The sequence below is a fragment of the Asparagus officinalis genome, chromosome 4 (genome assembly GCF_001876935.1).
Source record: "Asparagus officinalis chromosome 4, Aspof.V1, whole genome shotgun sequence".
NCBI classification, from domain to species: domain Eukaryota; kingdom Viridiplantae; phylum Streptophyta; class Magnoliopsida; order Asparagales; family Asparagaceae; genus Asparagus; species Asparagus officinalis.
Window position 1 is genome coordinate 69,599,213 of NC_033797.1, and position 12,848 is coordinate 69,612,060.

Sequence of the window (12,848 nt, forward strand, 5' to 3'; positions counted from 1 at the left end):
TAGCAAGTTATTGGGCCAAACATGATTCATAGTTTGTTTTGGTTTTGATTTTAGAATTATTGGATTCCTGGTCTATTTTGATTTTAGGGGTATATATATATATATAACGTTTTAGAAGAGATTATTATCAGAGAAAAAGATGTTGTTTTGAGCACATTGAGAGGGAGATTTCTGAGAGGTGAGTTGAGATCTTTTGGTGAGGGTTATTTTGAGTGTTTGAGAGTTGTAACTCATTGTATTTCTCCTCCATATAGTGAAATCTCCCCATCATCTCCCTGTGGACGTAGGCAATTGCCGAACCACGTAAATTTCTGTGTTTGTGATTGGTTTTGGTCGTTCTTTTGTGAATTGCACTTGTTGGTTGTTTCTCCTTTCATTGCTCGACGACTCGTTTGGTTTGTGTGCACGCTTCCGCCGACGTGCAACAAAAGATCTGTGCAACTGTACCAAATCATCTAAATTATGATGAGGACCAAGGGTTATAATTTTGTACTTTTAACATACTTTAAAATGACAGCACAACCATACATACATGTTTCAAGTAGGAGTGCTAATTTCCATGGCTTTGATACATTCAGACGCAACATCAAGCTTCTAATGGACCAGTTAAGGGTGGAGCTCTACTTGGCCAGATTTAATAATGCTACAACGCAACATGATATATAGCTTGCTTCTTCATCTTTCTAGACATTAATCACATATCCATCCAGTATCAGAACTATCTGGGCAACCTAGTAAACCAATTCCTCCATCTCAAGTGCTGCCCGTACACCCACATATCCTTAAACTTCATACACAAAGCTCTCTACATATTTAGGCTCAAACATTAATAATAGAAAAGGAGAGTGGCCACATGACAGAAAGTTCCACCCACCCTCACCGGAATCACATTATTATCATAAATATATGCCATTACGTGCACCTAACTAGAAAAGTAAGATCGGTAGAGAGAGAAGCTCTCAAAGGGAAAAGAACTGATAAAGAGGGCTCTTCGTAGAACATCTTATAACGAAGTATAAAAGATATCTTACGAGCAAATTTAAATACACATATCACTATGAGCTGTCAATACAGTTAGATTGCATATGAGCACAAGCTCAAACTACTAGAAAAGCTTACTTTTCTTTATTGCCAGCTACTAATAGAAACCAAACACCACTCCCACCACTCTTTATTGCCAGCTACGCAAATACCAATAGCTCCTTTTCTTTATTTAAGGCAGCAAAGCCCTACTTCAGAAAAGAGAAGAGCTACCACACTGCACAAGATGAGGTTTCTCATAACTCCAATAGCCTTCTGCATCGTCATCATCTCCAATCTGTCTAAGGTTGAGCGCCAAGCATTGGCTCAAGATTCTCCTGCAACTGCACCTAAAGTGCCAGCATTAATCGTGTTCGGGGACTCGATCATGGACCCTGGAAACAACAATGACATTAATACCATCGTCAAGTGTAATTTCCCTCCTTACGGTATCGACTTCAACGGGGGCAAGCCCACTGGCAGATTCAGCAACGGAAAGATCCCCTCTGATTTATTGGGTATACATCTACATGTGTTTATATATACATACATACATATACGTACATAGATTTCTCTACATATAGCTCCAAATTTTATTTTTAGCTCAAGGCTTGTCACGTTTTAGTTGACTTAGAACTTCTATATTTCTTCTTTTAATAATATTATTCTTAATATTTTCATTTTCACTACTGCCTACTTGATGTTTAATAAGATGATCTTTTTTTTGCCCGTAATAAATATTGACTCTATCATAAGTTTAAACACGTCCCCATGCATCAGCATGGAGATCCTCAACATATCGCATGTCAAAATCACAGATTTTTAGATAACTATTAATGACTATAAAGTGAATCAGTGTATATATCATGTCTTCTAAGTTTTTGAAGGGGTTTTGGGATAATGTAAAGGTCAAGTTGACATAGTTAGACCTTCTATGTTCTTCGAGTACATTGTACAGATGTTAAGTACATCTCGACAATGTAATGATACACTAATACAATTCACTTTTGTAGACCAAGAACAATGGAAAGGTAGTATCGGAAGTTCTTGAAAATGAAAACACATGGGTACATGAAAATAGATCTTACGTATTTTCCAAATGAACATATACCAAACAATTATATTAATTATGTCAATCCTCCTTCTCATGAAGTACAAAATTCTTTTTAGATGATTTGATTTGATCTCCTAACAGAATGGTGTATATTATGTACGTAGAGAAAAGGATTAATTGGCCAAAACATACTTATTTTATTTATTCATAAACAAACATTAATAATAGCCCAGGAGCATTTAAACTCAAAAATAGAGATAAAATTCTAAATTCTAAGCTCATGTCTAGGATCTATCCTGCTGCAATATGTGAAGAATGAATTCTGAAGGATCCTCTAGAGCAATTGCCTTTCTTGCTAGCGCGTGAGCCACGACATTCTCGATTATTCGAACTACCAAAAGTGGAATGTCTCAAATTCTTGACATTTGTTTCGAATGTCATTACCAATATGCCCAAAAACAGAAAACACCGGAACCTAACCGTGGATTATGAGATTTTTAGTATCTCCCTCAAACTCAGCATTTCTAAAGTCAATAGCATGCACAAACTGAACAGCTTTCAATGCTGTCATGAATTCATAGTGATTAGACAGTAGTATATGGATAACAATATTATCTAAGTAGGATTGTTAAAACGGATGTATATACTCATATCGTACTTCCATACATAATATACATGTAAAAGTTATATACTTTTCTTTTGCTTTGAAAAGGACAAGTTATACATGCACTTATTATCATGTTAAATTGTTATCTAAAGTTTTTCTTTTTTGTTAACAATATATATACACACACACATGTATACATATACATACATATATATATATACATACTAATTAAGATTTCTTCCATATTTATGTGTAGGGGTGAGCACAGTTCACTACAAACCAATTAAATCAATTGAATTTTGCCTGTTCGGCTTGGTTTTAGAAAAATTTTAGATCGGTTCGATTCTGAAATATTTAAAACCAAAATAACCGAACCAACCGCTCTCAACATAATTGCCTAAAACTTATGCTTGTTCAAGTTGAATGGATAATCGATGCTAATATTTTTATATATCTTAATCAATAAATATTTGATTTGATGATCGAGTTTCTCCTTGAATTAAGATATGGATGAGTGAAAGGTTAGAAGAAGTAACAGCCTTGTCTTTTAGCTAAAAATTAAACCAGTGAGAAGTGATAAGCCTCAGATCCCACCAAGAGTTGCTCTTTAAATCCACAAAAAAAGATCTTCGATTTCATGAAGAAAATATAATAAGAGAAATTCTACTGATGAAATGTTATGCCCCTAAGTCTTACAACCCTTTGCTTAAATAGAAAAACAAATAGACTCCCACCAGGACCTGAACTTAACAAAACTTAAAATAACAAATTATCCTTAAAAGACTCCCCATGATTGAGACAATCAATCACTCAAACTTAGAACCAAATCAGATTCATTTTCTAGTTAAAACAGACTCCTAAAACATTCCCCAAAATATGATATATGTATATTATATGTCTAATTTGATATCACTCCATCTAGAGGGAATTTGGCAAGGTAAAACAAGAATTAGACAGTTTGGTTGACTCTATCTCAAAAAAAAATAATATATGTATATTATATGTCTAATTTTAAAGTGCAATTTAGGAGATATGACCCGTTCTTTATTATTAGTCAATTTTTTTCATCAGACCCCTATTTGGGCTTCTAAACAATTCATCAAAAACTCTCTAGATTTACATGTCTAAGGCCAAACTGAACAACCGAGCTGAACAAATATTTGACACGGTTTGGTTTGATTTTGAATCTAGCTCAATTTTGTTTGGTTTGATAAAAAATAGTCAAAACTGACTACACTGACCATTTGTTCACCCTAAGAATGCATAATTTTGAATGTCTTATTGAATTTTTAGGATATCGATGTAAATATGCTAACTAAGCTTTATCAAATTTATATCAAGATTTTCTAAAATTGTAATTATATAAAGATGTTATAGTTTTTTAAATTAGGTTTCTCTTTTTAGAATATATTATTCAATTTTAATTTCAGTATTTCTAACTTTAATAGTTCCACTTAACACTAATATCCTACTTTATAATTTTCTCCTACTTTGTAATTTTCTCCTTTTATGCCTCGTTTGATATGCGAGAATGTGCAAGTGAGAATAGAATGAAATAAGGAATGAGAAAATGATAAAAGTATGGGAATAAAATGCTCATTGTCATTCTCATGTTTGGCTGAGATTATAGAATGAAGTGAGAATAACAATTTTTTTATGTTTGGTATGGGTAATCATAAGCAATCAAGGCATATTTAAAATTTATTTTAAAATATTAATTTCCACTTAATTGAAAATGCTCAGTCCCTATCATTTTATTGTAAATGTTCATTCCCTCATAAAGTGAAAACTATGATTGGGAAATGGGAATGGACTTTCTGGCTTTTATGTGGGTACAACCATACAAATCAACAAGAATTGAGAATAAACATCTCACTCTCATCCATTCCTGCATACCAAACAAGACAGAATCTTTTTTGATGCCTTGCCATCTTATTGAGATTGTCCATTCTCACATAAAGTGGGAATTATGACTTAGAAGTGGGGAATGCACTTTCTAGTTTCTTAAAAGGTATTGTATTTGGTACGCATGAATGAATAGTAAGAATGAGCATTTCACTCTCATCCATTCCCATATACCAAACAATGCAGAATCTACTTCAATTTTATATAATATTGCACTATTTATTTTGTAGAGGGTAAACTCATTTTTTAGGTCAAATATAACCTATTAGGTGTTATTATTAAGTTTTGATTTTTAATTAATAATCTTATTATTAAATATAGGAAGTTTAACAATCTTATTATTTTTAAAAAATATTATTAATTAGTTAAGTTAATATTTATGATAATTTTGATAGTTTTAAATCTAAGGATGTGGATGTATATTTTGAGGAGGATGAAATTCATTTGTGTGTAGCCCTTTATGATTATAACGAAGATGGGAGATAAGTCATTGCGGTTATATTGTATTTATGTTAGAAAGTTAATTATATGAGTGGACAGATATTTGGAGGAGTTTAGGATTCCTTAATCTTCTCTGATGATTGATTAATTAGGATGAAGCAAGTATTTGCACAAGTAACACATTTAGAGAGCTAGAGGAGATTTCCCTCAGTGTGCTTTCTGACGTTTAAGTCAGTAATAGGTTTAGCATGCTTGTTGAAATGTATAATCTAATTTTAGGATCACTTTTTCCAACATATATTAGTGTAGTGGGATTATCCAAAATTTAAAGAGAATTTATGGAAACAAATTGGTAATTCGATTGGGTTAATGTAGTCAGTCGGTTAGACTGCACTTTTTACGTGTCAATAGTCAATTGAATGAGTCATCTTTAAATTTAATTTGATAGTGACAGAATGGCTAAAGAGCTGGTGCCGTTCGAGGAGTCATTATGACTCTGGCTCGAGAAGCCATAATGATTCTGGTCATGCATTTAATACGATGGTGACTAGGAGGTAAAGTATAATCACTAACTGGCTGTGCATTAAATACGAGTGACATTGATGAAGCTGATAGGTCATTTCATCATTCGAGATATTCCTTAGAGAAGCTCAAGCTGTAGCCGCTTTTTATCTGGGGCTTAGGGTCTTTTAGCAAGTCCTGGCTTAAAGACATCTCTCGCCTCAGACTCGAATTGCTACAGAGATTTGTGCTGCTCACCCCCGGGTTGGGCTCTCAAATTATAGGACTCAGCTAGTTAATTATGATATGTTGCCAACTCTTAAGAGCTCATTAGGCTTGTTAATTCTTAGGATATAACATTGACCTCTTTCACTTAGATTGGGGAAGCCAAGTTACAGAGAAATTGAATCCTTTCAACTTTTCATCGTGTTGGGAATTCAAATTACTTTTTAGGAGACTGCTATGTCCTAAAATTTTGACGTTAGCATTGATCGTGCATGACAAAAAGTTTTGGTTGAATAGAATGATGCTTCGGTTGAGAATCATCAGTGATTTTTTAAGAGTCGAGTCAACTGCTAAGATTTGGACATGTTTCACCTACCCCATGCCTATAAATATTCCCTTTTCCTCTCTTCTTTGGTTCTCTATCTTACCCCCGAGAAATTTAAGAATTGCATGTTTAGAATTATGATATTCTTTTTTAAGATCTTTGCTTTTTAGAACTCCAATCATCTTCTCCAACTATTCTGATGGCTACATGTGCGCAACCTTCTGTGGCCCACAATGAGGATTAGATCTATTTGCTCCAGTGGTACAAATCATCTATGCTCTAGGTTTAGCTTGGAGAATGGGCGAAGGCATATAACATCCCCAGCCCATTCACAATGTCTGTTTTCCATTCAACCAAACCATCAACCACCACGGGGCAATTTTTTGCTGATGTGTTGACACTATCTTGTGTTTAGCCTTCTTCTGCCACTGCATCTTTTCTTCAATGTTATTTCGAGCAATTAGCATATCACTATTGCAATTGAATCCTAACTCCATGGATTTTCAGATTGCCTTTCTTATCAATGCCATTGGGTGAACGTTGAGTTGATCCTAGGAATCTTGTGTCACTTGTTGTGTGCTAAAGGCTAGCAAGGGTGAGGGATATTTCTATCTTCAGTAGATTGATGATTTTTGGTTGGTGCTAAACATTCCCGACACTAAGACGGGATGGAAAGAGAAGTTCTTCTTTCTTTTTGGTGTTAACTCTATTCTAGCCTACCCTATATGGCCGTAGATAAAGAAGAAGGGTCTGAGAGTGGTAAAGCTCTTTGAAGCGAAGAGGCAAGGGCTAGACAAGATTCGAGCCTACAAGGGTCCTTACTGATTTGGAACCTTTTTGATAATTCTATGCTCTGAGCTGTCGATATATATCATATGCCATCTATAAAGGAAGATCTTGCTCAAGCTACATTTTTGGCTCCAGAAATGTAGCTGAAGAAATTCCCTGTGTTGTCTCCTCTATGGGATCTTAGAAGTGTCTGTATGTCGAGTTGGCAGAGGAGGAGGTTTAGGCTCTTTATCAGGACCCAAATGAGCTTGCAGCCAAACTGGGTCTTGGTTCGGGTATATCCACCACTTGTTCTGATAGGTCAGAGAAGAAAATGAGGGAGAAGATAGCCTCCAAGGACTATCACCGACCCGAAGGCGGTATGCAGAACCTCTTCAAGCTTAGGGATGAGGTGGCTGAGCCTATGACTTGGTTGATTAGTAGGGTTTCGTCCTCAGAGGCTCCCCCACTTGAGGCCATCATTTTGGGTGGCAAGTCAATGTAGCAAACTGACAAGCAAGAAGAACTTGTTGAGAGGGATTATGTTGTTTTGGGGCCTATAGAAGTTGAGATCCTGAATGGGGATGAGAACAACCCTGATACACAAGCCAACCCAAGTGAGAATCCTAAGTCTTTGAGGAGGGCTGGTAAAGGAGTTGTTTTTTGAGGAACCAGTTATCAAAGAGGAGCTACATACTGAGGAGGAACTAGTTGTAGCAAAAGGAAGTTAATATGAGTGGCTATTTCCCACCGCATTGGCAAACTATCTCCTCCTAAGTGAGAGAAGTTGAGGGTCTATTTGAGTGTTAGGTCAGTTAAGACTGATCCTCGACATGATAGGGAACCAATGGATGACACCATTTTTATTCTGGGTCATATCCTAATTAATCTCAGGCAGTTGATCAGATCTTTCCCCCAACAACTAGGTTTTGCTGAGTTGAGTACACGATATTTACCTTCAATAAACTCTTCAAACCTATCTTACCAGGGGGCTGCTTGTGGAGACCGAGTTGTTTTGCTAATACGAGTTAGCTCATGAGCTTTTCTTCAAGCTTTACGGGGAGGTGTCAGCTTATAGGGACTTTTGAGATGTGGCCGAGTTGCTAGCTGCTAAAAGAGGTAGTAAGCTGGATCAACCGAAGAAGAGTCGATAAGATATGGGGCAAGAGCTAGCCACCTGAGCTGATAATATCTAGGCTACTATCAAGCTCTCTCGACAGCGAGCTGTCCTCCTTGCTTAGGCTCAGAAGGGATAAAAGATCTATAAGAGGATCATGATCATTCCCATCACAATGTAGGTCTTCCTAAAGAGAGGATCGAGTATCTCGAGTCAGAAGTTGAGGCAAAGATGAGGGAGAGAGAGGATGTTAATGAGCAGGCATGGGTGGCTTGACCCGATGTGGAGGAACTTAAGGTGAAGCTATAGGAGAAGGTAGCTCTTCAAGAGTCTATCCAACATGATGTTGCCCAAGTTGTTCAAAGGGCCAAGCAGCAGTGTGCTTCTCTCCTCGCTCAAGTTTAAGACCTTGAGAACATGTAGCATTCGTAGAATTGAGTGCCTTTAAGAAGGAAATAATTAAGTAAGTATATTATGGTGATCTCGACAAAGTGGTGGTCGCTCTTTCTTGTAAGACAAGGTTTGATCACTTAATGAAGAAGCTCTCTCACAAGGTTAAAGTCAACCCCGATTGGCTCAAGTACCCTCTCAAGCTTTTGCCCTGATGTCCTTAAGATGCTTGAGAGGGAAGGCAGGTTAGGAATGTAGAGGAAGATGACGAGGTAAGTGTCGAATCAGATGAAGACATGGTTGAGGAGGGCTCCAATGAGGTAGCCGGCTTGTGTTCTTCATTCCACCCACCAGAGACCTCATCTGCTACTTCTGCTTTGGGTCTTTCTTTTACTCTTGCTACAAGTTTGGCTTCTGATACTGCTTTGCGTTCTATTCCTGATACTACTCCATTGATGATGAAAATCATATATATTTTTTATTAAGTCATTAAATAAAAAGTATTGTAAATTCTTGTGAATAAATGAAAGATTAATTTTGTATGACCCGAATATTTTCATAGTTTTTTTGAGTTGTTTATCATTACGTCCCTTAGGTTCATTGATTTTTAGAAATCTTTTGATGAGTTATTGAAGAGTGAAACGTAAGTGTTTTCGTCTTGGATGAATTGGTGATGACTGAGGTGTAGAGAGTTTTTACTATACATTGGTTTACACTTGAAAATCAATACTCTTGCAAACTTGGACAAGTCAGTCAGGAATGAGTCGCGAGGAATTTTATGTGCTTTGGGTTTATGAAAACTGATACCAAGGGCTTTGAGAATCTTGGATGAGTCGGTGAAGATCGTATCATAAGGAATTTTATATGCATTGGTTTTACTCTTGAAAACTGATACTAAGGGCTTTGAGAACCTTGAATGAGTTGTTGAAGACAGAGTTGCAAGGAATTTTATGTGCCTTGGATTTACTTTGGAAAACCAATACCCAAGGACTTTGAGAACCTTAGACGAGTAGGTGAAGATTGAGTCGCAAGAAATTATATGTGCCTTGAGTTTACTCTTGAAGTCCACCTAGATGCTTACTGGATGCAGTATTAACAGGAAAAGTCTTGAAGCATCCTTGGAATATAGAATTTCTCAGTAAATATTTTTAGTGAATGTAATTGCAAAGCCCCTATGTAAATTAAAAGCTACCTTATTCTTCCCACAATTTTGTTAAATGTAAATGGCCTTTTGGAGGATCAGACCTTTAATTTGAATCGTTAAGGTCAAACTCAGTTATTCTGGCAATAGGCAATGTGCTACTGACAAATAATCAGAGATTAGAGTGCTTACTCTATAACTTCATCAATGATGTCGAGTCCACTTCTTAGGCCAATTTTATTGGCTTCCTTATCAAAATGTTGTAGTCGCATATTAGGCACGTTGACTTCTACTGGCATGACTGCTTCTACTTTGTATATTAGTCAGAGTGAGGTTCTCTCATGGTGTTTTTACGAGTTGTTTGATACAACCATAAAATACCAGATAGTTCATTAACCTATACCCCTATTTCTTAGTCCACCATCTTCTTTAGCACTTGCAGTAGGTACTTGTTTTCCACTTCTTCTAGGTCATTGCACCTGGAGTGTGCTATTGACTCAAATATAAGTTGGATTTGCCACTCTTTATAAAAACCATGAAATCCATTGCTATTGAATTGAGTGTCATTATTAGTTATGAAGGTTACTAGCACCCTGAATCTGCTGATGATAGATTTTCAAATGAAGTTGTGGATATTAATTTCATCAATTTTTACCTACTACTCTTCTTCTATCCACTTAGGGAAGTAGTCTATAGCTACAATTAAAAATTTTTGTTATTTGGTTGCTATTATAATTGGCCCAACAAATCTAATCCCCACTAAATGAAAAGGATCAGGGCTACTGAAAGGAGTGAGCTTAGTTGCTAGAGTTTACAAGATGTTTGAGAAGAATTGGAAAGCTTTGCACTGGGTTGCTAGTTTTTTGACTAGACTAGAATGGTTGATCAGTAGTAGCCCTACCTTATGACCTTCTGTAAAAGGATTCTGGCCACCTATGTGGTTCCTGAATATTCCCTCATGGATTTCCCTTAGGACATGTCCACTTCTTTAGTTCGGAGCCACCGGAAATAGGGCCCATGTTACTACTTGTGTATGAAAGATGGTAGAGTTGCTCTTCAATCATGAGATACTTTAGAGCATTCCTCTATAGGCTTCTTCCCTCCGCTTGACTCTTGAGTAGAGTTCTTTTTGTTAGATATATATTGGATAAGTGGGTCCATCCAACATGGCTCTAGTTGTGGGTCTACTTGCATGGTCGAGTCTACTGTGGTTTCGATAATGATGAGCTTCTTGAGGGTGTTCGTGTATACTGGCCCTGTCATGCCCCCATGCTTGAGGAGACTAGTATGGATATAGCATTTGCACGGGTGTTGTGAACCCTTGGGACCTGGTTGATACAGAATTCCTTCAATTTACTCAATAGTTCTTTGACTTTCTCCAAATACTTTGGCATTTGAGGTTCCTTTGCTTCATATTCTCTCCACACTTGATAGAAGATAAGTTGAGAGTCTATGATTATGAAGACAGACTTAGCCTTAGCTACGAGAGAGGCTCTGAGATGGCCATAAGAGCTTTGTATTTCATTTCATTGTTTGAGGCCAGAAAGTCGAAGGCGATGGCATATTCATAGATGTGCCCTTCTAGGCTATGCATTACCACTCTTGCTCCACTTTCTCCTGAGGATCTGTCTATTCTTAGTAGCCACCATGATGAAAAATCAGGTAGATGGTATTTAGAGATAGTGTTTTTCTAGAGAGCGGGTTCTTCTAACTGGTTTTCGAACTTGGAGTGGAGCCGGTCCTTGAACTGGTAGGCCGTCTTTAAGATCGGGTGACTCGATCAGAATGTCGGCAAGGACCTAGGCCTTTATGGTTGTGTTAGGTATGAACTGGACATCATATTTGCTAAGTTCGATGGCTCGATTGATCATTCGGCCAAAAGTGGTAGGGCTATTAAGTGCTTTTTTCAAAGGCAAATTAATTCATACTATTACTGTGTGGGATTGGAAGTATGGACTAGCTTTCTGGTTGTGTTGATATGAGGGCAAAGGATGCTCTCTTAATGAGAATGTAGTCAAGTTTGGCTGCCATTAGTATGTGGGTGATGTAATACACTGACTTCTAGGTGTTCTCTTCTTCTCAGACCAGGACTGAGCTCACAAATTCTATCAAGATCACTAGGTAGAGCTAGAGTTGTTTCCTTCAATGTGTTTTCTCAACAAGGGCTTAGAGGTCAGATATCACTTGAGGTCTGTGAAAATATTGTTATACTCTATCGTCCATTGGATGTCATCTCTAGCTCCTTTGAACCCAGAGGACTTTAAAGAAGGTAAGGCTTCTTTCAGCTGACTTGGAGAGAAAGTGACTTAAAGTCACTATCCTACTATTTAATTTTTGAATGTCCCTCACTATGAAACACTTCCATGTCTCGTTAATGGTAGTTATCTTCTCCGTGTTGATCTTAATTCCTTATTGAGTTATCTAATCTGAGGAAATTTTCCGATCGTACCTCGAAGGTGCACTTCATAGGGCTGAGCTTCACTTGACATTGACGGAGGATGAAGGAGGTTTCTTCAAGATCCTCAATGTAGGAGTCAATCCATTTAGACTTTACCAACATATCATCTACATACACCTCTACATTGTGACCTGGTTGACTTTAAAGATATTGTTGATTAATTTCTAGCAGGTTACTCCTACATTCTTGAGTTCGAAGGGCATCCCAATATAACAATGAATTATGATGAAAGAGGTTTTTTTCCTTCATTGTATTCTACCATTTTTATCTAGTTGTAACTTGATTATACATCCATAAGTTGAGCATTATTTCATGGTTGACACTTTCATCAACTAGTTGGTCAATCCAAGGAAAGGAGATGTATTTGGTATATGCTTTGTTGAGGTTGGTGAAGTCGGCACACATTCTCCATTTACTGTTAGCTTTTTTAACTAGAACTATATTCACTAGCCATTCAGGGTACTGCACTTCTCGGATGAAACTAGTTTTTAGCAGTTGGTCAATTTTTTTAATAGCCACTTGCTATCTCTAGGGCCCAAGATGCCTTTTGTTCTATCGGACGGGCTTGCTATGTCAGTGGATGGACAACTCATGAGCTATCACTTTTGGGACAATTCCTGGCATATCCTTAGGTCTCTAGGCAAAACATCTGTGTTATGAAGGAATGTGATATTGCTCCTCACAAAGGATCGCTTAGCTCCAACCGAATTTTATCCTTATTGGTTTTATCGAGGCTGAGCTAGATTTCTTCCAGTTCTTTTGCTAAAGTGGTTCATTCTATTTCTTCTTCTTTTTATAGGTAGGTTTGGGACTTCTTGATTGGCGGAATCTTTAAGGTCCATTTACCCTTCATGGAGGGAAGATAGCAAGATCTGGCCTCTCCTTAATTACACCAC

The 12,848-nt window shown here is 37.0% G+C and overlaps 1 protein-coding gene across 1 annotated transcript in view; it reads left to right on the top strand.

Moving 5' to 3' along the window:
• LOC109837673 (GDSL esterase/lipase EXL3-like) overlaps positions 1,136 to 12,848 on the top strand; it is a 36,743-nt gene continuing 25,030 nt past the window's right edge. The window contains exon 1 of the mRNA XM_020406002.1: positions 1,136 to 1,538. Coding sequence (XP_020261591.1) covers positions 1,268 to 1,538 — 271 coding nt within the window. The 5' untranslated portion in view covers positions 1,136 to 1,267. The remainder of the gene's footprint in view (positions 1,539 to 12,848) is intronic.